The sequence below is a fragment of the Talpa occidentalis genome, unplaced genomic scaffold (genome assembly GCF_014898055.3).
Source record: "Talpa occidentalis isolate TD23 unplaced genomic scaffold, MPIMG_talOcc4v2.1 talOcc4.15, whole genome shotgun sequence".
In the NCBI taxonomy this organism is placed as follows: domain Eukaryota; kingdom Metazoa; phylum Chordata; class Mammalia; order Eulipotyphla; family Talpidae; genus Talpa; species Talpa occidentalis.
In genome coordinates, this window is record NW_023601543.1 from 18,220,449 (window position 1) to 18,246,600 (window position 26,152).

Sequence of the window (26,152 nt, forward strand, 5' to 3'; positions counted from 1 at the left end):
AGAGTCATCAAAACTATCGGCTTTGGGAAAGTTTCTATGAAGTTTTAAAAACTATTCACTTTTGGGGTCCATTTCAGATGTTCGCTTTTGTCAATGTTTTAAATGCTACATACAAGTTAGGACTTCCTTTACATCCCTGTAACATTTTGTGCATGCTTCTATTTATTATCAAATTATATTACTACAATTTACTTGTTTTTAGTTATGTTTCCCACTTGAATATTTTTTTTAATTGTCTTATGTTTGTTGTTAATTTTTGGACAGTATTTGATATCTCCCCTCAGGTATAGTCTCGTAGTTCTCCCACCACCACTGAATTGGAATTCTTAAAGGAAAACACCTTGTCTAATTTTGTGATATCCACAGCATCTAGTAAGTATACTGTCTACTGACCAATAAATTTCTAACGAACGCTACATGTTAAAACATAATTAACTGATGAAAGCAAAGGTGATTTTTTTTTAAATATCAGATACTCTTAGTTTTTTTTTGTTTGTTTGTTTTTAAGATTTATTTATTTATTTATTTATTTATACAAGCACTGGGTACAGTCAGAAGCGCGGGAGGGCGAGAGAATTCACCAGAGCCAGAGCAGGGAACAGAGCAGGCAGAAGGACTGAAGTACACTGCTGAGGGGAGCAGCGGACGGCAGGAGAGGTCTGCGTGCCATGCAGGACCCTCCTCCAGTGGCCGGGGAACAGCCGGGGATCGAACTGGCGCTGCAGAGGCTTCAGACAGCTTCGCAACCCAGCGCTCAACCACTGTGCCACCGGGGAGGCCCAAGGTGAAAATTTTTAAGTATGTAAACTTTAGTAATGGACCTTCACACCTGTTTTAGCTACTCTTGGTTTCTCAATTCTCTTCTGGGTTAAGTTTCTTATACTAGAGAACAAAGCTCTTCTTGACAAACTAAGTTACAAGTCATGTCTAGAAATACATATATTTATTTTGATTCTGGTTTGCAGTGATGTGTCAGTTTATGTAAGGACATACATATATTGATGTTATAATCTCCTCCCAGGCATAACTGAATTAAAAACAAACCCAAAAAGGAGACACCAAATACTACTTGTTTTTCCATGACCTCTAATTCAAATAAGGCATCTGTGCATGCAATTTAAGTAGTGAAGAGTAACTTAACATAGGATAAGGACATTGTTTGATTATTTCTCTGAGGACATTCTGTATTGCCCCAGACTTATACAGGAAAGTTTCAAACATTTCCTAACAGTGAGAAATCAGTTTAATACTCTCAACCAAAACAGGAAAAATCTATGTTAATAAAAATATTCAACTAAAATGTCATTTAAGCATTTTATTCTCCTCAAATAACTAAATATTGCTATTACTGATGACTATGATGAAGAGGGACTAAATTTTATTAACAGTAATTAGTTACTTTGCTGAATTTAATTAAGTTGCAGTTCTGTGAGGTAGCTATACAAATTAGAAAAACAGGACCAGCCTAGTAAGAAGCAAAGACCTGACTCCAAAGAGATATCAAACTGTCTTTACACTGATGAACAAAATGGGGAAAAAAATGTGCAACCTGTACCTGTGTTTCATTTTTTAAGAATAAAATATCATGCAACAGTTAACACTTTAAGTCAGTCACTTAAATTTGATTTATGGTAGACAAACATTTAACAAAAAAGATACAATAAAATTACCTGCACTGTTACTATCATCATCTTGTTCAATGAAAACATGATCCAGAATAAAACTGAGCAACTCAGATTGCAATGAAGAATCAGGGGTGTAAACTAATGGCTCTAACATGTCACGCCCTCCTGACATAATTTGATGGCTGAAGATCATCAAAATATCACATAGGATAGTGAAGGCCTATTGAGAAAAAGAAGACACGTCATAAAACCAAGGTTTCTTATCAACTTTCACAAGATACTTATATATTTAACAGAAATAGACTCCAACTTTTCATTTTTGAAACCCTTAAGGAAAAATTAATGTTTAGCATTTTCTTAAGACTTTAAAGCTGAGGAGTATAATCTCTGTAACAATGATTACTAATAATTTCATTATGCTATATTAACTGGTAATTTCACAAAAATTCATTTCTGTTTTTTTTTTTTTTTTGCAACTTCAAGTGACTTGTACAATGTCAGCATGGCCAAAACACACAGTCAGGATTCACCCTTAGGTTTTGTGACTCCAAATCCCACAATGTTTAGCGGTATACATTCTCAAATGTGAAATATAGACTTGATACCATTATCCTCTTTTATGGAAGAAAAAATAATTATAACAAGAAGAGGATTATTTCCTAGAACAGCTCTTCGAGGAGTGATCACAAAGCCAATGACACTTTTTAAGCACTTTCATTGTCAATATATTTGGTAATTAAGTAGAACAAGTATAACCAAATATGGGCTTGCTTACTACTTATAAGGCAATACCTGATACTATCATAATAAACACTAAGACTGCTTAGTGAAAAGACAGCCAAGAGTTTTAAATGGAGTCAAACACAGTAAATTAGCCAAAAGTTAACTGGAAGAAGTTATCTTTTTGAAAGAGGTAATGAAAATAGAATTGGGGGGGGGGGTCACAAAGTCAACAAGAAATTACATTTAAAGGAAGACTACTGCCAGAAAAACATATTATAATAGAGGTAAAGCAGATCTTAAATAGTTTTGCCTTTTTACAACTAAAACATTTACTTTCTCTCTAACCTTATACTCTTACCCCCTTCTTTCAGTCTCTTGCCCTCATTTTACCACTACCGTAGTAATTTGCCTATCAGGATATTTGAATTCACAAAAACTTTTGCAACATATACAGTAAGAATATAAAGTGAAAGCTTGTGATATTTACTTATATTAGGAGAACTGACACATCAAGTGAGTGGACCAAGACATATTCCTAGAAACTGTTAGGAAAACTGACAACTAATGACCAAATAGTTAATCTATAAGGCCTGAACAGATTATACAGAAAGTTACACATGATAACTTCATAAAAATTCTACTCTCCAAAAGGTTAGCTCTCAACTCAATTTACTGTCTTCAAAAAAAGCGTGTTTCTTTTACCTTCATGGTAGAGATAAAAACTTCAGTTTCAAATTGTTTTTTTGTCAGTTTATGTACTTAAATCAGCAATGTGATACTTGCAGCAATATATTATACAATTTTGCAAGAGAAACACAAAATTCAGTAATTGGATCTTGGCCACTTAATATCTTTTAATTTACATGTGCCCGGGCATACATAGTTCAGTCCTCACTTAATGTCATCAACAGATTCTTAGAAATTACAACTTTAAGTTAAACAATGTATAATAAAGGCACGTCCTTAAAAACTACCCTTTTGTTCAAATAGTCCTGGCCTATTTTCTCCTCATCAACATTATAAGGAAACAGGGCCTCCCCGGTGGCGCAGCGGTTGAGCGCTGGGTTGCGAAGCTGCCCGCGCCCGAGGCGCCGGTTCGATCCCCGGCTGCTCCCCGGCCACCGGAGGAGGGTCCCACATGGCGCGCAGACCTCTCCTGCCGCCCGCTGCTCCCCTCAGCAGTGTACTTCAGTCCTTCTGCCTGCTCTGCTCCCCGCTCTGGCTCTGGTGAATTCTCTCACCCTCCCATGCTTCTGACTGTACCCAGTGCATGTATAAACAAACAAACAAACAGAACAAATAAATAAAGCATGCCTCTATACAAAAAAAAAAAAAAACATTATAAGGAAACAGGGTTCAAAGAAACATTACTTGAGAACCTGCTGTATATATGGGAGGGACAAAAAGGAGTTGGAAGTAACTAAAAAAATGAGACTAACGAGTAGATATTAAATGTAAATTTGTAACTATAAAAAAATCCAAGTATGTTTCATTAAAATTAGTTTGAAATTTTAAATTGAGTAAAAATAAGCAATAAGCAAAAGGGTTGGCTAAATTTACATGACTTCCTGAAAGCTTTAGGAAGTAAATATACTCAACTAAAATAAGTAGTGCACCCAATATAACACAAACGGCTGAAAATCGCTCTTTTGAAGACTATTGGGATCCTCTACCTGAATACATCAAGATAAAGCAGGATGAAATGATCAAAAAAACCTTAAAAACATCATAAGCATTTTCACTAAATCATTAATATTTCTTATAAAATGATTATTAAAACATTTTCCCACAGAAGCATTTAAAAAGTATGTACACTAAATCTTAATTATTAGGGAATTAGAACAGAGTAGGCTCTTGGCCCCAGAATCACAATTCATTTTTACATTTGGAAAAACTACCTATGGCACCAGGTAACAATTTATTTCCAGAATGAAAAGGTTGACAGTAATGGAATAACAAAAGCATGAGGTGGGAAGATAAAACTCTGAAGGCAAGTGATTAAAATTCTTATTTCAGGCAAAGTCCACATAAGGAAAAATAACTTACACACTCAGGATGGGTAGGAATGTCAACAACTGATAATATTCTCAGAATATATTCTCTTATGAGTGTTTCTTCCCTAAGGCATACTTGTTATACATGTTACTTTCAGAAATAACTTCTGCAATTTCATATACCTAACTTCCATATATAGGTCTGTTTACCAAGTGCATCATAAAGAAACAACATAAAGTAACTACAATATTGGGGCAATCTATAATGCAGTTATAAACTCCACATGAAATCAATCAATTTTATTGCGTGCAAAAGGAGTATGTTAATATATTTGGGGGGGGCATGGACATACATATCTCTACTTGTCTCAATCTCAGTATTAAGTTACGTATATTAGTTGATGTATTTATTAACAATTGCTTACCAAAGATTGCTATGTATAATTACTAACCTGTTCCTTAACAGTAGTATTCACATTGGTCAGGTAATGCTGACATATCTGACAGAACACCCTCATCTGTTTCTTTAAACGAAGCAAATCCTCCTTGAAAAAATTTAACAAGAGCATTTTAAAATATAAACACTTTTAAAAATTCACTCAGTATTTTTAATTACAAAAACAGCACAGATTTATATTAGCTATGCTTACACATTAACATCTTATTATTAATCAGAAAACAAAAACTATTTAGACCAATTTTCTGACAAATCTACAGTCTTTAGGGCCTCCCTGATGGTGCAAGGGATTACATCAGCACAGTCAAGCTATGGCCAGCCACTGCAGCACGGAGTTCGATCCCCACTTCTTGTATGCATAAATAAATCTTTTTTTTTTAAAAAAAGAAATTTATATCAATGTGTTAGGGTGTCCCTGGTGACACGGGTTACAGTCTCAGCGCTATCATGCTATCGCCACCTACTACAGCAAGAGTTTGATACCCAGCCAGCCAGGGAGCAACCCACATGACACAACAGACCTTCCCTTTCTCGCCCACTGCTCCCCTCAGCAATGTATTTCAGTAAATCCACCTATTCTGCTCCTCGCTCTGTCTCTGGTGAATTCTCTCACCGCACCCTACTCCCCATACCTCTGGCCTACACCCCATTTCCTGTATGCATAAATAAATAAAAATAAATCTTTTCAAAAATAAATTTGCTGGATGTTTAGCAAGAAGTTCACTATTTTCAGCTTTTATTTTTTACTGAGATTTAATTGACAAAACATTATATTAGCTTCAAGAGGAGAGAATAACAACTCAATACTTGTATATATTTCAAAACTATAACCATAAGTCTAGTTACTAACATCCATCACCTTATAGAGAGTCAAATTTTTTTTTGTGATAAGAACTTAAGATCTATACTCCTGGCCAAAAAAAAAAAAAATTATTTTAACAGTACTACTACATTGGCTTTCAAGGGGAAAATATCTATTTGTAGCTACAGTAGCATCTTGTACTTAATAAAAGCTCAAACATTTTAAATTTTTAAAATTATACCATCATTTTATGTAAAACATTATCAAGAAGATTTATTTATGAGAAAAAAATACCTATAAACAATGTATAACTTTCAGAAATTGCTAAATTTATTAAAAATGTGCCTGAACAACATCATACTATTTATGACTACAAATACCATGTTCAAGCTTCTAATTTACAAAAGGAAAAGGCAGTACAAGGATTACTATTATGAATAAAGTTTTGAAAAGTCAATGACCTGATAGCTAGCACATTATATTCAATCAGAAAGAGTTATCATGAGTTTGGAACATCAGTAGGACGATCCTCAGTTGAGGAAGACTTCCACAAAATACCATAAAGGCATAAGGAGATCTAGAGACAGACTGCTTGTTATTATCAATTTATAAAATATAGTAGCTATTATCTGCTTGTTTCAAAGGCTCTTGGTCATGATATACAAAATATATATATACACACACACATATTTGACACTTGAAAATATGAAAATCCATAAATTATGCCATCATCAAATCTGAATAATTTGTAATTTAAAATAATACTCCGAAACAAAACATACTGAAGTTCTTTAACACTGAATATACGTAAAACTACAAACGCAATTGTTGCTAAAGGCATACATGCCTAAATAGACTAGAAAATAAGCAAGACTACTGAAATAACTGGTCTTATTAAATGTGGACATTTGCTGAAATCAATTAATGCTATTTAGTCTAATAAAAACTCCACTGAACCACCACAAACCTTTGTAGAGCTGCTTTCAGTTATCTTTGCAAGCTGCCAAAGGATTACATAGTGAGTACATTGCAGTGCATGAATAACAATCTGTAAAAAGGACCAACAGAAAACAGTTAAAATTAAAAAGGCATTGGTCTTCATTCCCAAAGTTAAATATGTAACATGTAAATAAATAAAGACCTGCTCAGGCATGTCTCCATTTTCAATTCCGGTTTTCAATAGTTTGTAATTACAAGCAAACAAATCCCACTTTGAGAGATCATGGGCACTGTAAAAAAAATTAAAGTATATTAAAAAGTTAAGCTTGATCACATTTGTTTTAAACCTGAATGTTAAGGGAATGCTGTTAAAATGTTAGAATAAAAATAGTAAACTTCTCAGCCCAAGCATGACGCCCCCCAAATTTTTTTTAATACATTCAACTTGTCAGTCATTCCCCAATTCAAAACATGACTCTAACAAATATTTTTTCCAATGCACGAAAAACCTAATAATTCGAAGCTACAACTCCTAAAACAAGTTGGTTTTGCTTTTGCTAGTTTTAAGAAACTTACAATTGAACTTACTTATGAAAAGCAGTTATTCTCTTCAAGGTTGACAATACCTGATAAGCATCATCTTCATCAGGTTCTTCACCCTATAAATAGTAATTGTATACAATATGAAAAAGAAATAACCCCATAGGTGAAAAATCCTACGCTTATCACATAGATACCATTTTGCAAAGAGAGAAAAACCCAGAAGTCACATGTTAACTTTGTTATCATTCAATACCTAGAACTAGCGAAACTAAAAGCAATATGGTTGGAGTAATGAAACAACAGAGCTGTTATCAATTACACCCAAAAGAGAAAAAAATGAATGAGATTCTCTCTTTTTCCTTTATGTAACCTTGGCACGGAACTTAAAGACATCTATGCTTTCACAGTAATAAATGCATTAGGACAATAAAGAAAAATATATTTGAGGCCAAGCAAGACAACACCTTAAGTCAAAACACTAGTAAACTTACTGTATTGAACTCTATGTACTTACTGGTTTTTTACACACTAACTTTTCTATAAAAAAGTAATCAAGCTTAATTAACAAAGCACTGCTTCATTTTAAATTAATCTGCCCTAATCCAATCATATCCAGCCAAGAGCAGTCATTGAAAGTTTTAACTAAGAATGTGATCATTGTACATCAACACATTCGCACAAACCTCAATAACCAAAACTTAGCAAGCAAACAATGTCACATACACAAAGAGAAAATTAATTATTAAACAAGGAAACTATAAATTACAAAGTTCACATTATTTCTTCAGCACTAATAGCAATTAAAGTGATAGGGAAAAGGCTAAATGCACTGAAAAATATGACATTAGCTTATGTAAATAAAATAACCTAAATATTTCCAGAAGAGATAAAAATTGTAATAAAAATATAAGTGTATCTGAGTATCATGCTTTAAGCCCACTTGGAAACATAAAAGAACATATGAAACCCCAAAATCAAAAGCAGGCATAACAATAATTTATCATACTATCCAGGACCACAAAAGCCTTACCTCTCTAACACTGACAAACCACTAAGAAATACTCTATTCTGTGAGGGTACATGGTGATACACTAGCCCTACTTCTCTGTTCCATTAATAACCTGTTCTCCCTAACAGCCTCCTGCTCAACTAAACCTTGGTAACTACCCAGATCTTGTCTTTAAAATTTTAAAAAGGTATTAGTTTTGCTTTCACCTTCTTCAAGGCACAAATTCTTACCCTCTTCCTGTTTTGGTAGAGGAGTAATAGTAGCATGATGAATCAGAGAGAAAAAAATCTGAACATCTTTTCAACATACAACTAGGGACTCTCACCAGGACTGATGACTAATTCAGTTACTAAAGAGGAGGGGCGCAACTGACAAAAAACTTGTAATACATACCTCTTGCAGAAAATCTTCAAGAAGCCGGTTAAATTTATCTGCCAACTCATCTATCAGTTGACTTCTTGAAATATCCACTCTGTTGAAGATTGTGAACTCTTCATTACAAAGAGCATGGTAAGTTTTAGAACATGCTTCCAAAACATCTGTATCTGTGTGCTTCTCTACAATATTCCGGATCTGTCGTAGTAAGGCATCCAAATGCTATAAAATCAAAGTGGTTTTCATTAAAACTAATGTAGCTATGATAGGCATAAAACAGCTATACCACCACAGTAAGAAACTTCAAATACAGGAACTCTACAACCAGCAGGTGTAACTCTACAACCAACATATATTTTAAGGTGTTTTTCTAATCATAATATATTAGCTCATCCATACTTATTTCCTCAACTTCAATGGGAACATCACCTTATCTAATAGAGTTTTGTTGAGGATGTTAACACATATAAAAAAAAACTTAACAGTATTTCCTCGAAAACAGTATTCACTGGATATTAACTGCTTTTGTTTTATAACTGTTATTATCCAGTTACCCACCCCCAATCTCTTTTAATGATTAGTGACACAGTCACATAATGGCTAGGAATGAGGGCATGGGTGTGGGCATGAAATCACAGGGAAGTCTCATGAGCACCAGCATCCAAGTCCAAATGATCTAAAATATACAAGATACATAAAATATAGGTTTCCTTTCACATTAAAAGTTACTATTAAACATATTCCAAACAAAATAAGCAGAATACGAGGGGATGAGCTAAACTAAACATTTCTTCAAGGTTTTGAAAAAACACCGTACCTTTTCTAGTCGTCCAGTGGTATATATTTCCAAGTCAAAGTATTGAGGCAACTGCAATAAATTAGTCACCTTCTCTGCATCTACAGAGTACTTTGAAATGAAAACAAAAAAATCATGTCAAAAAACATCAAAATCTAAGTAAACATAATGATAAAATTCCATGTGACATATTTATGATTTATTAATAACACTCTGATATTGACATAAACTTACTTTAGCTAATAACTGAGGAAGGGCCACAGCAAAAAGTTCAGTGATTTTTGTCCTGTCATCCAGCTGGGTCTTCTTCTCCTTTGCTGTCAGTACCTAAAGTAACAAAACAACATTCTACTGAATGTTTAAGATATATAAAATAAGCAATAAAACTGCATTTTAAATGACAGTTACAAAAATCTCTAGTATAAAAATTAACACCCAAACATGATAGAGAATAACTTACACATGATTTTTTTCTAATAAATTTAAAATAACAAAAAAACAAACCTTTTGAGTAGTTCTAGAAGGAAAATCAATTAAACTAACCAAACTTTACCTCTGCATGAAAGGAGAAGCAGTTAGGAATAGGAAATGTAGTTTCAGGAACTTATATAATAATGGGATAGAGTGGCATTTCAGCCTATCCTAAGCTGTGTCATGACCCATGAGCTACAAAAATTCAACGTAGGTTACTATCATCACAAAAACAAGGGGGAAATATAAAGAAAACAGAATGTCTCACATCTGTAAGTTTCAGTGTTGTTTGAAATTTTGTTATACACAACACACACACACACGCGCGCGCGCGCACACACACACAGATGTTTCTAAGTCATAATATAAAAATGTATTTTCGTGTTTCATAATCAGTAAGTTTGAAAGCCATGGATGATACTGGTCTACAATGCAGATCCATATAATTTTTTATATATATAGAGGCATGTTTTATTTATTTATTTATTTATTTGTTTATTTTGTTTACACATGAACTGGGTACAGTCAGAAGCGCGGGAGGGTGAGAGAATTCACCAGAGCCAGAGCGGGGAGCAGAGCAGGCAGAAGGACCGAAGTACACTGCTGAGGGGAGCAGCGGGCGGCAGGAGAGGTCTGCGCGCCTTGTGGGACCCTCCTCTGGTGGCCGGGGAGCAGCTGGGGATCGAACCAGCACCACAGAGGCCGCGGGCAGCCTCGCAACCCAGCGCTCAACAGCTGCGCCACCGGGGAGGCCCCCAGATCCATATAATTTTTATGATAATGTATTAAAATCTAATTCCAGGAAATAAGAATTTCCTGATTTTAATGAATATTTGTCTTTATTTCTAATTTCATATTAAAAGAAAAAGAAAGCAAATCTATAAATAAACCAAATTGGACAAATGCAACATGGACTACAGTAACCAAGCAAGTATCTTATGGAAGAAATTCAAATTCCCTGAATTGCTAATGCTTTAAAATTGACTTCGAACACATTTATAATCAAAGGTTCTTTGAAAAATGAAATTTAAGATTCCAAAACTTGGTTCTATGGTTACAAATAAGAATTTTCTTTAAGATATTAAAATGAGAAATATAGTTTAGAGTACTGAGAATATACTGCCTTACCCTTTTTCCTGTTCCTCTTCCCACAGGAGGATGACATTCAGCTGCTTGTCGAATGGTACAAAGCATTATTTCAATCAGAGCACTCTCTTGTCTATCTGTTAGCGCTGGGGGTGGGGTGGGGGGGAGAGATCAGAAAGAGTCAACCTATTTCTTTTCCCTGCCACTTATAATTGTTACGTAATAGTTCATTCTTCCTGTAACAGAATCTGACCCAATATACTAACAAAAACACCCTTACTATATGGCAGAAAGTACCAGAACCAAATCAGAACTTCTTAAATATTCCAAGCATGTACACCAATAGAACACATTTGAGCAAAAAAATATCATCACAAATTTAAAAAAAAATTCAAGAATGTGGACAATTACTTGTTTCTACATAGTATAATATTCATGTGTATAAAAACAAAATTATTCATAAAGTACATTTTCAATCATTTAATTTTAACATAGGAAGACAAACAAATAGAGTAAGTAAAATTTGTTTTTAAAATTGTTGACAACAAATACCGTAATTAAACATTCTTACCTTCCTCTCCACTAAGTGGCTCCTCTAGCAACAAACTATTCATACATTCCCAGTCTTTCAGCAGCTCAGTAGCACAGTCCCACATACTATCCACAAGATATGCTGCATGCTCATGTAACTAAAATTTAAAAAAATAAAATAAAATTTAAAAGGGGGTAATGTGCTTAGACAAATAGCATATTAGCCTTAACTCAAAAGAATGGAACCTTTGCTGATTATCATTATTTGCAAAGGACTATATTAAAGACAATCCTAGGGATGTATTAAAACTGACTAAGTGAATTTAGTAAAGTGGCGACATAAAAAAACCAAATGTACTTCTGTAGACAAAAACAGAAAATTTAAAAGCTCTTTGTGATTGAGTAACATATAATATGAACAACTAAAATTTATGCTGGGGCCTCTCAAAATCTGGTAAACAGATACATCCTCAAACGCAGGAAGACCTAAAAGTTGATGTTAAATGTAAATCCTACAAATATAAAACCTACCAACAATAGTAATAATAGCCGATACCAACTACTGAGAACCAACTACATTCTAGTTCTGAGTTAAAAAGAGTTTTACATGAATTATCTCAGTGTTACTTCAGAAATTTTTGCTGACATTTTTACTAGGAAAATGAAACTTATAAACATTAACTAAAACAGGGTTATACAGTAGCAAGGAGCCCAATTCATAATCGGGTTTTTCTGACTCCAAAATTCATGCTCTGAAGCACTACATTGAAATCTTATTATTTGAACATCTTATTAAAAGTAGAAATATTTTGTTTGATTTTGTGAAATGGGTAGATCTCTATCCTATTGACTGTTATGCGAGAGATTTTAAAATGAACATTTTAATCCCATATCCAAACTATTTTGAACTTAAGTACAAAAGTAAACATCAACTAACCTCACTTTCCAGAAAGAAAAAAACCAACGTCTTAACAAGGTTGGCATTTGGACCTTGTCTTCCCCTTCTTTTCATCATTCCATCCTCCTCTGGATCTCTACGGCTGAAGAGCCTGTAATCAACACAAATTATTTACTTTTAAAGCAAAAGAAACAGGGCCTCCCTGCTGGCACAAGGGGTTAAGTCTGAGTACTATGAAACTAACGGCAGCCACTATAGCATGAGTTCGATCCCAGGCCAGGGAGCTAACCCACAGTGCATAGCGCACCTCTCCTGTCTCACCCGCTGCTCCACTCAGCAGTGTATTTCAGTCAATCCACCTGTTCTGCTACCCAGTCTGTCTCTGGTGAATCCTCTTACTCCCCGCCCCCTGCCCCACTGTACCTCTAGCCTATACCCCAGCTATCAAATGCATAAATAAATATATTTTTTAAAAACTCCCTTACCTATTAAAAAAACAAAAAAAACCCAACAACAACAAAAACATCACCAAACCTGTATGGATTCCAAACATAAAACATCAACAACAAAGGAGTTAATGTTAATGGGAACCGGAGAGGTATAATAGTGCCCAACTTTATACCCAAGCAAATTAACTGCTATAAATCTTTTTTTTTTAATTTTTTATTTATACAAGAGCAGGGGTACAGGCCAGATGCGCGGGAGGGTGAGAGGATTCACCAGAGACAGAGTGGGGAACAGAACAGGTAGACTGACGAAATACACTGCTGAGGGGAGCAGTGGGCGAGACAGGAGAGGTCTGCCACACCATGTGGGACCCTAGCCGGCCGGCCAGGATCGAACCGGCGCTGCAGAGGCTGCGGACAGCTTCACAGCGCAGCGCTCAACTGCCTGCGCCACCAGGGGAAGCCCTGCTATAAATCTTTTTCCTCTCACACTTCATGGTACTTTTAAAGTTCTCCTAAATTACCTTCTTAAGCTAATTGCTCCCTTTTTAAAAACTCTGATGTGTTTTATGTAATCATGTCCTTTTGTGAAAGTACTACAATTACTAACCTATACTATTTATGGATATGAATCTGTAGTATTAAATATTGTTCTTTTAAACTAAACATATAATAATTTCCTTCTATAGGTCTTACAAAATTTTCCCAAGTTTAAACTTAATGGCCACTTTCTACGGATATCATGGTCATAACCCTTAAAAACAACAAAGGATAACTATCACTGCATTAACAATGAAAATAGAACTGTAGCATGATTCCTTCATATCACATATCCTTTCTAATGAAGGCTTGCTTATCCCCAAAAGGGCATTTTAATAAAATCTTACAATATTGTTTAGTCGGCGTGGTTGATACTGTTCCCTTTTTAAGCCATTATAAACATTTGCTGAATGTGTTCTGTGATCAGATATTCATACTACTACCCATCCCACCTAATCTGAGGTGTCAGACAGCATTATAAAAGTAAAGACTACAGGACTTTTGGGATTTTTATGTCAAACATAATTATCATTTTAAGCAAAATGTTTTCATGCATTCTTTTTTTTTTTTTGAAAAGATTTATTTATTTATACAAGCACTGGGGTACAAGCCAGAGGCTCCAGAGGGTGAGAGAATTCACCAGAGACAGAGCAGGGAGTAGAACAGGCAGAAGGACCAAAATACACTGCTGAGGGGAGCAGCGGGTGAGACAGGAGAGGTCTGCCGTGTCATGTGGGACTCTCCCTGGCCGGCTGGGAATCGAACTGGCACTGCAGAGGCTGCAGACAGCTTCACAGCGCTGTGCTCAACCCGCTGTGCCACCAGAGAGGCCCTGTTTTCATGTATTCTAAGACAAAAACTGAATAAAGATTAAATATTAGAGTATGGGCAATATTAGGAAATTGACATCAGAGAAAAAAAAAGGAGTGAAAAATTAGAGATCAATCTTAAACATTATGGTATAGTTAAGTATATTTTTAAGCATATCCATTAAGACATGGACACATTTCCCTTTAAAGAAATAACTTTCAAAGGAAAATTGAAACTTAAAGCAAACAGTAAAATCTGAAAGTTTCAATCTCACCTATACTTAATGATTTCTTCAGTAAGTTGTATGTTTTATTTCATTTTAACATGATAATATCATAAAAGTACACTTTAGAAAATAAATTACAAATATAGATTTACTTTTTGTAGAGAAATTCTCCAGCTGCTACTGCTACTGGCCGGTGAGCCGAATAAACCAGATGGTAGACATTTTCACAATCTTCAGCAGTAAGAACTTCTTCACTACTCCTAAAAAGTAAGGAATGAATTGTTTTCTTTTAATAGTGTCATAATTTTAAGCATGACTACAGAAACCCAAAATCAGACCTTAAAAAATATTACTTTTACAAACTTGTATTAAAAAAATAAAAATGACTTTGATTATTGTAAGCAAAAGTTTGCCCTAACAAAAGAAGTATTTCATTAAATTCTAAGGTTAATGGGAAGTAAAATTAGAGCAAATACTGAATGTGTGTAGTGAAAACATATTAATATTAAAATTTGACAATGCCAGACTAAATCATATAAATATAGTGGCAACTAAAAGCTTTGCATTAATAATCAGAGAACACTGCCTATATTTCACAGTAATATTAAGGAAAGAGATATCACAACATTAAAGTATACTACCACCCCAATTATCTCACAATGATTAATACGGCATCCACCACATACTGAACACCATAAGGCAATGCAAATGGTTTTTCCAATTAAAATTTAAGTACCACCAACATTTTATTACAATCTATCACAGAGAAAAATCTCACAAAAATGTAGTGCTCCTTTTCCTGATCTTATTTTAAAAGAACAAAATTAACCTAACAAAATCTTGGTAAATCAAATCATTATTAGGCCCAGTAAACATAGTACCCCAATATAAACCTTGCTGGGTTCCTTCTTTAGGGTCTCTGCATTCAGGATCCTGGTCTCTGCTACCTCTTACCCTCCTAAATATGTGTTTTTTTTGTTTCAATCTAGGTTTTCACCATTATATGTAAATTTAAAAATCACAGAACCGGGGCCTCCCCGGGTAGTGCAGCAGTTGAGCGCTGGGCTGCGGGACTGCCCGCAGCCTCTGCAGCGCCGGTTCGTTCCCCGGCCGCCGGCGAGGGTCCCACCAAAAAAACAAAAAAAAAAACAAAACAAAAAAAAAAACAAAAAAAAAAAAAAAAAATCACAGAACCACCAAGAGAGAGAAAACCTTAACAATATTAAATGGCTAGTTGAGAAGCTCAGATCCTTTTTCATTTTCTGCTGTGCTCAAGATTTCTGAAAGCCTAGTATTTAAATACATAGCCCTCTTTTTAAGAAGCAAAATGATAATGATGAAATTTAAGTATCAAAATCACTTTGATTTAAATGACTTTATAGAACACTGGACTGTTTTTGCAGAAACCACATGTATTGTTTTATAATGAAAAGAATTATCAAAATCCATTCAAATATAGTAAATCTGCATTAGTTTACTCATGTTAGCTGTCTGAGAAGGAAAGTTTCCAACAAGATTCAGTTATAGGTATATACATGGCCAAATCAACATAAATGATTGGCTGTTACCCTTCAAAGTTATCAGAAAGAAAGACATCCATAGGGTATGACAGAGGGAAGGGGAAGAAGTTAAAGAGGTAAATATAGAATACTATTACTTTCTTATACACATTTCGGTACTCTATCAATATTTTTAAAAGATGTACACATACTCATAATTTTTAAATCCAATTAAAAATTAAAGGGAAAGGGCCTCCCCGGTGGCACAGCGGTAGAGCGCTGGGTTGCGAAGCTGCCCGCGGCCTCTGCGGCGCCGGTTCGATTCCCGGCTGCTCCCCGGCCACCGGAGGAGGGTCCCACATGGCGCGCAGACCTCTCCTGCCGCCCGCTGCTCCCCTCAGCAGTGTACTTCGGTCCTTCTGCCTGCTCTGCTCCCCGCTCTGGCTCTGGTGAATTCTCTCACCCTCCCGCGCTTCTGACTGTACCCAGTGCATGTATAAACAAAAACAAATGAACAAACAAATAAATAAATAAATAAAACATGCCTCTATAAAAAAAAAAAAAAAATTAAAGGGAAAAACTGCAATGTTAAGACTGCTCCTCTCCCTCTCCTGCAGTCACCCAAGATGCCAAAGGAAAGATGGCCAAGGGGAATTCCGAAGAGAGCCCCGACCCCAGTCATTCAAGGAAGCAGAAGGCCAAGAAGGTGGTAAATCCCCTAATTTGAGAGAAGGCCCAAGAACTTTGGCATTGGACAAAAGAGACCTCACCTGCTTTGTCAAATGGTCCCGCTACATACAGCTGCAGCAGTAAAGGACTGTCTTATATAAATGGCTGAAAGTGTCTCTCGCCATTAATTATCAATAGTTCACCCACGCCTTGTACTGACAAACAGCTACTCAACTGCTTGAGATGACGGAAACGTACAGACCAGAGAACGACCAAAAGCAGCAGCACCAATTGTCAGCCTATGCTAAGAAAGCTGCTGGCAAAGGCTATGTCCCCTCTAAGAAGCCACCTGTCCTTCGAGCAGGGGTTAGTATTGTTACCACCATGGTATGATCAAGAAGGTTCTGCTGGTGGTGACTGCACATTACGTGGATTGCATCAAGCTGGTTGTCTTCCTGGCTGCCTTGTGTCACAGATCCTACTGCATTATCGAGGGAAAGACCCAGCTGAGGTGTCTGATCCACAGGAAGACTTTTACCACTGTCGTCATCACATACGTTAATTCCAAAAATGAAAGTGCCCTGGCTAAGCTGGTGGAAGATACTAGGACAAATTACAATGGCATATGATGAGATTTGACATCTTTGGAGTGACTAAGTCCTGGGTCTAAAATCTGTGGCTCACACTGGCAGACACCTTCAAACACAATTAAGCGCAGTCTCAGAAAATGTCATTCCATCTAGAGCTGCCTTCTTTTAATGACTGCAATGTAGTTCATTTCATATAAATGGGGATAACCACCACCATGGCCCAAAGTTACTGCTATGTTATCTCATATACTTCATTAAATGAGATAATCCATATAACATGCTTATTTAGCTATTAATTTTTCCTCTATTGATAATCATTCAGTTAGTTTCAAAATCCTATCACTAACAATGCAATGTTAGAAAGTCTGTAAACTTTAAATTTTGAACAGATGTTGCTAAGCTTTTCTCTGAAGAGTATATACCAAAATTTATATTTCCACCAACAGTGTGTAAGGGCCTGTTTTTGCACAGCCTCAACAACATAGTATATTACCAACTACTTTTGTATTTTTGTCAAGCAACAGGTTAAAAATGGTTTCATTTCATTAATTCATGTCTCTTAAACTGTGGCTAAACATTTTTTCATGTTTAAACTTTTGTCTTTTGTGAGCAATCTCATTTTTTTTTAAATAGTGGAGGCAAGATTTTTTTTTTTTTAAAGATTTATTTATTTATTTTTACACGCACTGGGTACAGTCAGAAGCACAGGAGTGGGAGAGAATTCACCAGAGTTAGAGCGGGGAGCAGAACAGACAGACTGGCGAAATACACTGCTGAGGGGAGCAGTGGGTGGCAGGAGAGGTCTGCGCACCATGTGGGACCCTCACCCAGTGGCCCGGGATCGAACCAGCATTGCAGAGGCTGCGGGCAGTTTCGCAGCCCCAGTGCTCAACCACTGCGCCACAGGGGAGGCCCCAATCTCGTTATTTTTTGACAATTTTAGTATTTACCATTTTTTTAGTTTACTAATTGACTCCTATAACACAAACATTTTGCTGAATCCATCATTTGTTTTCTGAGTTCATGATAGTTAATTCTGTGATTTTTCCCCCAGTTTTACTGAGAATGTGATTTTTTGGGGGCTGTCTAGATTTTCTGTCACGCTCAGAAAAATCTTGCCCAGTCATTTTACATATAAAATTTCACATTCTCAGAGTTTTCACCCAGTATTTCAGTGGTTTCATCTATTTGCATTTAACCATATTATCCACCTGAAAACTAGTATAAGCAATGACAAAAATTCAATTCAATTTTTCTCTCAAACAGAATGTAAATGTCACAAAACCATTTATTTTCTGAAAGGAAATGCCACCCTCATACTATACTAGATTCCCAGATGTATTTGTGTATATCTCTGTTCTATTCCACTGTTCTCTGCTATCCACAAACCAGTAGCAAAATTCAAAAATTACTGTAAGTTTTGTATATGACTTTAAATCATATTGAACAGTCCTCAGAATTTCACTGGCTACTCTAAACAATGAATTTTCCTGAGAATATCAGACTTGTTAGCATGCTATGTTTTTAAAAAGACCCTTTCATGATTATTGTTCGGCTCATGTTAACAACCTAAATGTCTACTGACAGAAGAAAGGATAAATAAAATGTGGTATAAATATACAATGTAATATTATTCAGCCTCAAAAAGGAATGAAATTCTGATATATGCTATCAGTACGTAAACCTTGAAGACATTATGCTAAGTGAAACAAGCCAGATACAAAGGGTCAAATTCTTTATGATTCCACTTACATGAGGTACCTAAAATAGTCAAGTTCATAGAAATAGAAAGTAAAAGCGTGGTCATGAAGGGCTAAGAAGACAGATGAATGGGGAGAGTTAGTGTACAATGGGAACGGAGTTTTAGTATCTAATCATTTTTAAAAAGTTCTGGAGACATGATGGTGATGGCTGCAGAACAATGAAAATATATTTAATGCCACTAAACTGGACACTTGAGTGTGTTTAAAATGTGTTATATTCATAGCTATTACCACAATGTTTCTAAAAAGGAAAAAATGAATTACATATCAATATTCTATTTTAACATAACAGAATATTTTAAATTCAGCTTGTTAACAGAGAGGCTTCAGGAAATACTTTTAAAAGGGACAAAATACAATAACCATAACTAATACAACTCAAGTGCTTAACTTTAATTCAAGAGCATTTAAGACAGTAAAACAGAAAGGAAGCTGTCCAAGGGAATAACACATGAATTCCCAGTCCAGAATTTTCTAGTTAAATGGTTCTCTCTTCCTGTCTTTCTAACTTTACATGAGAAAATTAAACTTCTATCTGTAAAACCACATTATGTAAGCTATTAAAATTTAGATCAAGATAAATTTAAATCAAGTACTCTTATGTATTACTACCAGATATCTGGACATTAGTAACAATTATACTTACTGTAAAACAAGAGTGAGTAATTTTATTGCTTGGACTGCAACATCATATTCTTTGTCAAGGGTCATAGACACGATTCTATCCTAAGAATGAAAAAATTAAAATATGTTTAAAAGGGGAGCAAAAGAAAATTATTTTCAAATTATTAAGTAATTTTAAATACTTAAAGTAAGACTAACCTTGAACCGACTGGTGAAAAGCTCCAGTTTAGAATTCAACTCTTTGTTATAATAAAGCCCTTGTAGAGCAGTGAGACATTTGAGTCTTACCTCACCTTGCTAAATGACATGAGAGGAGAAAATGCATTAAAACTCTGCATACCATCAACTGGAACATTCAAGATATATTCAGTATTGACTTCTTTAATGTTTTGAAAACTTGTTCAGAGCAGTACTATTGTGAAAAACAATAGCATATTTCACAGTTTTACTTTACAGAAAGTAATAGTTTAAGGGACATATGCAATAGTGAAGAGGCAGCCTAAGAGAAAGGTAAAGAATAAAAAAAAATCTAAAAGGTCAGAGGCCAAGTTGTGACTTATAATCTGGTTAAAATACATGTTTGTCAAAAGAATGAATATTAAAGGAAAATTTTAATAAAAATATATAGCACTCAGATATTAACAGAGTAAGGACTCTTCTTTCTGCTCTAAGAAATGCCTCACCATCACAACCATCACCAGCCTACATGACTCTAATAATTCAGTACAAATATTAATTCAAGACTGAAGGTTAAAACTGTAGCCAAGATTCAATCATCTAGGGGATATTGTGATAAAACATGTATTTTCATGAAACAGACAGAAAAGAATAAAGGAAAGGCCCACAGGTACGTGGTCCCACTACATCACCTTCATGCACATAACTCATCATGAATGAAAGCTACATATAGGCTATGTCTATCTATAGAAAGACAAGCAGTCTATAGGGTGTATCTTACCTTATCATGCATAGTCCAACCAACATATTTTAAATAACTGTCATTAAGAAAGGCATCACTATACATTTTCATCCAAATGCCAATTTCTTCAATGCATATAGCTCGGATTTCAGCTATTGCATCGCTGAAGAGAGAAAGGAAAATTGTGCATGTTAGTACCACTATGCTACAACAGGACTTGTAGTTTATTCAAGACATGACAAATACTTCCGTACATACCATGAATATACCATTATCTTAAGAATTATTGGGAATTTAAAAGTAGAATTGGGCCTCCCTGGTGGCACAGGGGTTAAAGTCTCAGTGTTATCAAGCTATCGCTGGCCACTGTGGGATGAGTTAAATCCCTGGCCAGGGAGCTAACCCACATGGCGCAGCAGACCTCTTGTCTCGCCCGCTGTTCCCCTCAGTAGTGAGTGTATTTCAGTAGATCAGCCTGTTCTGCTCCCCAATCTGTCTCTGGTGAATCCTCTCACCCCCAGCACCTTTGGCCTAGACCCTAGTTCTTGTATGAATAAATAAATAAAAGTAGAACTGAAGTATAGCCCCTGAACACCAGGAGCTTACAGTCTAGTTGGCAAAGAATAATTGTTACCACATAAACATTTAAAATTAAATAAAATTACAAATAAAATCCAATCCCCACATTTTATACCATGTCATATCCCAGCTTAATCGCTCCTGCTGGGCATGATATATTCAAAAGACGGCAGACATATTAGTCTGTGGTTAGCGCATAATTTTCCAAGCAAGAATTAGTTACACACAACACTGAGGCCAAGCTCAATTTGGATTTGAATGTCAGGCTAAATTATTTTTAATTCATCCTGTAGGCACTGGTGAGTCACTGAAGGCTTTTGAGCAAAGAAATAATGCAACAAAAGGACATTTTTAGGAAAACTGCAATAATCTCCAGGTGTGAGAAAGATGAGGGAATAAACTGAAGTAATGGTAACACTAATAGGCAAAAAGATAAGAATGGACACAGGAACATTACAAAGGAAGCATTAATCTGATTCAATAACTGCCAAGCCAGAGAAATGAAGTTGAATAAAAATGCCACCAAAATTTAAGAAAAGGTTACAGCAGAAATGGTGGTAAGATTACTACTTTATTTCTTTTCTGTGCTCACTCAAAATAACAAAAAAAAGCTTCATTTATATCTGTATAAATTTTCCAAAAATATTCAAAAGGAGGAGAGTCAGGAGTCAGCATGTATAGTTTATAGTAACATAGTATTTCCAAAAACAATGAAGCATTCTGTAGCCTGACTGCTAACAATAGCAGTAGCTTCCATTTGCCCGGCAGCTAAAACATTACCCTATTTTTCAGATAGGAAACAACTTGGGGTCAGTTAAATAACTTACCCACAGTATCTAAGTCAGTAGAAGAATTTAAATTCCAGCAATAACCTTATTCCAGCACTCTTTCTACTATTCTTTGCTGCCTAAACCACTATATATCCAAACATGAATAAGTAAAAATTACACAGGAAAAAAACGTGTCCCAACTTACCGGTATCTATGTACAAAAACGCCCTTAAATATTGCATTCATCATATTTTCTATTTCATCTTGATTTTCTTGAAGCTGAAAAGAATACATCATTTCTTTTCAATTATAAAGAAGACAACCAACAGCACATCTAAAAGTTGTTCCAGGAGCAAATGGAGGATTTTCCAGCATTTTGGTGGTTATATCTAATTTTTTATTCCAGTAGACAACGGTAACCACATAGAAAAATTAAATGTTACATATAAGATAACTAAAGTCCCTTGATATCTGGACTATTTGACTTGGCTTTTAAATTTTACCAGGTAGATTAATTTTTAGTAAAGAAATGTTAGCTTGTTACTATACATATCTACTATGTAACATACATGTTCATATCAAAAAAGCATAGTCATATTTCATTATCTTGGTTTTTATTACCTGTAAAAGGACAGTCATGCTATCTAGTGCCTGCTCAAAAAACAAAAGTGAGTTGGGTAAAATCACTTGGTAAGAAATTTGTCTAATAAATTACTTTGAAGGAAACAAGGTTCATGTGAAATAATCAAATAAGGATTTCAAATCCTGGTTGGTTTGTCTACTCCCACATATTTTAATTTCAGAGCTTGAGAGTTAAGAGAAAATTATTTCAGAAATTGAGAGCTACCAGAAAACTTTTCCATAATATAAACATCAATTACCTTTATATTGTGTTCTATGCTTTTTTAAATGCATTATTTTCTTTTCCTAACTATAACCTTGCATTAGCAAATAATGCCAACAAGGTCACATACTTCTTATAATCATTAGCATAGTCAAAAGTACAGATGGTTTTACAAAATGTTTAAAATCTTAACTCTCATCTAGAGGTAATATTGTAATACAGGAATTTTAATTTCAAAGCCTATTTTCTTAAATTTACTCATTCTATTTTCACAAAATTAAACTTTCATCTAAGAAATAGGCTGTAATTTCTAGGACTAAGATGTGTGTAATGGTTACATAAAAATTATCTGATGAAATTTACTAAGTAAATCAAGGAACAAAATTCTTCAACTTCAAACTATATGAAGAATATAAGAAGTTTAGGGAGGAGAAAAATGTGGACAAAAATTTTGCTGGCTTCTTTTTCTTGAAGCAGGGCATTTAAAAAAGTTATTGATGAATTCACAATTACATATAGCTACCAAGCCCCCCAAATTTCAAGATCAGTAAATTTATGATTACGATGGCAAATATTTTAACTCCACTGATTACTAATTTTGAAACTTCAGACTGTGCCTATTAGGAAAAAAAAAAAGTCCCCAATTATAACAAAATAATTTATCACCAATGAAGGAGGAATTTAAATCACAAATACATCACAAGATTTTATTGACTTATTTAGCATAAGGCTGAAAAAATTTTCCTCATTCATTAATGTTATCCAATTGCTTCCCATACTACACAAAGTATAGCCTATAATATACTTCCCATACTACACCCTAAATAGCCTATAAGTTATTTCTCTAAATGATTTCACATAAGTGAAACCTCATTTCATCAACTTGTTGGAATGGTCCTGGACTCCTTACTTGAAGCCTTGAACTCAATCCTAGTTGACACAGAGAGAAAATTTTGACATTAGGGATGTGTTGGCATGAATAGTCATCAAAAAAGACCTGTAAACAACCTGAAATGTTATTTAAATTTAAATCTTCAAAAAAAATTTATCAGACGAACTATAACCAATATAATTAACGGTGACTAAGTTGATCACATATTAATAGCTTAAATATCCAATACAAAGGTTTACCTCTTTCCGCTTTTGTAGCAGAAGTTCTAGCCTCTCATTGGCTCGCTTTCCAATCATTTTATTCCGTTCTGCCTCATACTGTCTTTGTGTATTATCCATATTAATGCTAAGATTTAGTGCCACATTCACCAAAGCTGTCATCAACTTCATAGCTATTTTTGAATAGAAAATGTTGAAATTAGTCTCACAGATGCAAAAATTTACAAATTAAGATCAAATTAAGATAAGCTATAAGCAAGATGGGCTGCTCTGCTTCTAAAGGAAAGGAAAACTGCAACTGCTATAAATAATAGTAAAACAATAACTAATGTGCATTAAACACTTACTATATGTCAGTTACTTAAATATTAAATTCTCTCCATGGATTATCTTCTAATCCTCACAACAGCTCTCAAAATTAATTATTATCCCACTTCATTCATGATGAAATCGAAGCACAGAGACTAAGAAATGTGCTTCAGGGCCTCCCTGGTGGCGCAAGGGGGTAAGTCTCAGCACTATGAAGCTATCCGCAGCCACTGTAGCACAAGTTCGATCCCCTACCAGGGAGCTACCCATATGGTGCAGCAGACCTCTCCTGATTCGCCCACTGTACCCCTCAGCAGTGTATTTCAGGCAATCACCTGTTCTGTTCCCCATTCTGTCTCTGGTGAATCCTCTCACCGCCACCGCCCCCCTCCCCGTACCTCTGGTCTGTACCCCAGTTCATCTATGCAAAAATAAATAATCCTAAAAAAAATGTGCTTTAGATTACAGTTGTTACAAGAAATTAAATGAGGATTCAAGACAAGGTAATCAGACTTCAGACTATGTTCAAATCACATATCCCCTACAATGACCTTTTTCAGATCATGATTCACCTCAGCAGTCATTTAGTTATCTCAATAAACCAAAGGGGAAAGGAGCTTGAGCGCCTTATGTCAAATTACACTGTGAGTGCAGAAAGACTGGAGTTACATCAGTAGGATTTCCTTTAATCTCACGTTTACATATTATAAAGAAAATGAATGGTAAAATTATGAATACCCCACCTAGAAGAAAAGTCAAGAAAGAGGGAGGGAGAAGTACAAAGAGCAAAATATTTAATAAAATGCTTTTTATCAGACGTTCTGCAAATTCCTACCTTATATTACTAATTGAAAGGTCTCACCATTTTACGCTTTTGCTTACTCAAGACTGTTGCTCAGACCTGGTTCACTAAATGGTAGGACAACACAAAACTACATCATAATGTGTGGCTATTGGCTCTCTTTAAAAGAGATTTCCCAGGGGCCTCCCTGGTGGCACAAGGAGTTAAAGCACCGCACTATGAAGCAATCCGCAGCCTCTGCAGCACGAGTTTGATCCCGGGCTGGCCAGGGAGCAACTCACATGGTGCAGCAGACCTCTCCTGACTCATCCACTGCTCTCCTCAGCAGTGTATTTCAGTCAATCTGCCTGTTCTGTTCCACACTCTGTCTCTGGTGAACCCTCTCAACCCCTGCATCTCTGGTCTGTACCCCAGCTCCTATATGTAGGGGGGATTTCCCAATCACCTGCTCTGAGCTATTTTACACCCTCAACAAACTAGTTTGTCATTCTACTCTAACTAAAATCTTTCATCTTGGGTTTCCCTGGTGGCACAGGGGTTAAAGTCTCAGTGCTATCAAGCTATTGCAAGCCATTATGACATGAGCTGGATCCAGACCCCAGCCAGCAGACAACCCACAAGCGCAGCAGACCGCTCTTGTCTCGCCCACTGCTCCCCTCAGTGGTGTATTTCAGTTAATATGCCTGTTCTGCTCCCAACTCTGTCTCTGGTGAATCCTTCCCCACCCCACCCCATCCCCACCCACCCATCCCTCTGGCCTACACCCAAGACCTTGTATGCGTAAATAAATAAAAAATAAATCTTTGAAAAATAAAATATCTCATCTTATACCATCATATTTGTTATTTACTTTAGCCATCAAAGTTTTTTTAAGATTTATTTATTTATTTATTTATGCCTACAAGAACAGGGGTACAGGCCAAAGGTGTGGGTGGTGACGGATTCACCAGAATCAGAGCAGGGAACAGAACAGAACAGTGTATTCTACTGAAATACACTGCTGAGGGGAGTGGTGGGTGAGTCAGGAGAAGTCTGCTGTGCCATGTGGGTAGCTCCATGGCCAGGGATCAAACTCATGCTGCAGTGGCTGCAGATAGCTTCATAGGTTGCGTCTTAACCCCTTGCGCCACCACGGAGACCCCAAGTTCTCGACATTAAATGATAACTTAAGGTAACAGACCAAAGTCACATTCATATTTTGTGACTTTCAAACTAAAAACAAAAACAAAACCTGTAGGGAGACTATATTTTATTTTTTTTAAGCAGAGGACTTAGCAGAAGTACAGCTTTAATCACAGTTTTAATTCTTAGGAAAAATATTCTAAAGAAAAAAATCTCTACCCTTAGAGAATGAAAATTTTTTATATAAATTGAAGTAGTCTCTCACTAAGGCTTAGAATACT

The 26,152-nt window shown here is 35.5% G+C and overlaps 1 protein-coding gene and 1 pseudogene across 8 annotated transcripts in view; one reads left to right on the forward strand and one right to left on the reverse strand.

Annotated features, from left to right (window-relative positions):
• STAG2 (stromal antigen 2) overlaps nucleotides 1–26,152 on the reverse strand; it is a 112,371-nt gene that overhangs the window by 24,756 nt on the left and 61,463 nt on the right. For all 8 annotated transcript variants that reach the window (XM_037511986.2, XM_037511981.2, XM_037511982.2 and 5 more), the window contains 17 exons: nucleotides 23,660–23,811; nucleotides 21,890–21,963; nucleotides 20,375–20,498; nucleotides 19,615–19,713; nucleotides 19,439–19,518; nucleotides 14,424–14,531; nucleotides 12,289–12,400; nucleotides 11,392–11,509; nucleotides 10,863–10,966; nucleotides 9,498–9,590; nucleotides 9,285–9,374; nucleotides 8,486–8,689; nucleotides 7,129–7,199; nucleotides 6,743–6,830; nucleotides 6,569–6,649; nucleotides 4,795–4,887; nucleotides 1,671–1,845 (listed from right to left, as the gene is read on the reverse strand). In XM_037511986.2, coding sequence (XP_037367883.1) covers nucleotides 1,671–1,845; nucleotides 4,795–4,887; nucleotides 6,569–6,649; nucleotides 6,743–6,830; nucleotides 7,129–7,199; nucleotides 8,486–8,689; nucleotides 9,285–9,374; nucleotides 9,498–9,590; nucleotides 10,863–10,966; nucleotides 11,392–11,509; nucleotides 12,289–12,400; nucleotides 14,424–14,531; nucleotides 19,439–19,518; nucleotides 19,615–19,713; nucleotides 20,375–20,498; nucleotides 21,890–21,963; nucleotides 23,660–23,811 — 1,866 coding nt within the window. The remainder of the gene's footprint in view (nucleotides 1–1,670; nucleotides 1,846–4,794; nucleotides 4,888–6,568; nucleotides 6,650–6,742; nucleotides 6,831–7,128; nucleotides 7,200–8,485; nucleotides 8,690–9,284; nucleotides 9,375–9,497; nucleotides 9,591–10,862; nucleotides 10,967–11,391; nucleotides 11,510–12,288; nucleotides 12,401–14,423; nucleotides 14,532–19,438; nucleotides 19,519–19,614; nucleotides 19,714–20,374; nucleotides 20,499–21,889; nucleotides 21,964–23,659; nucleotides 23,812–26,152) is intronic.
• On the forward strand, nucleotides 14,722–17,078 carry LOC119246376 (60S ribosomal protein L7a-like; annotated as a pseudogene).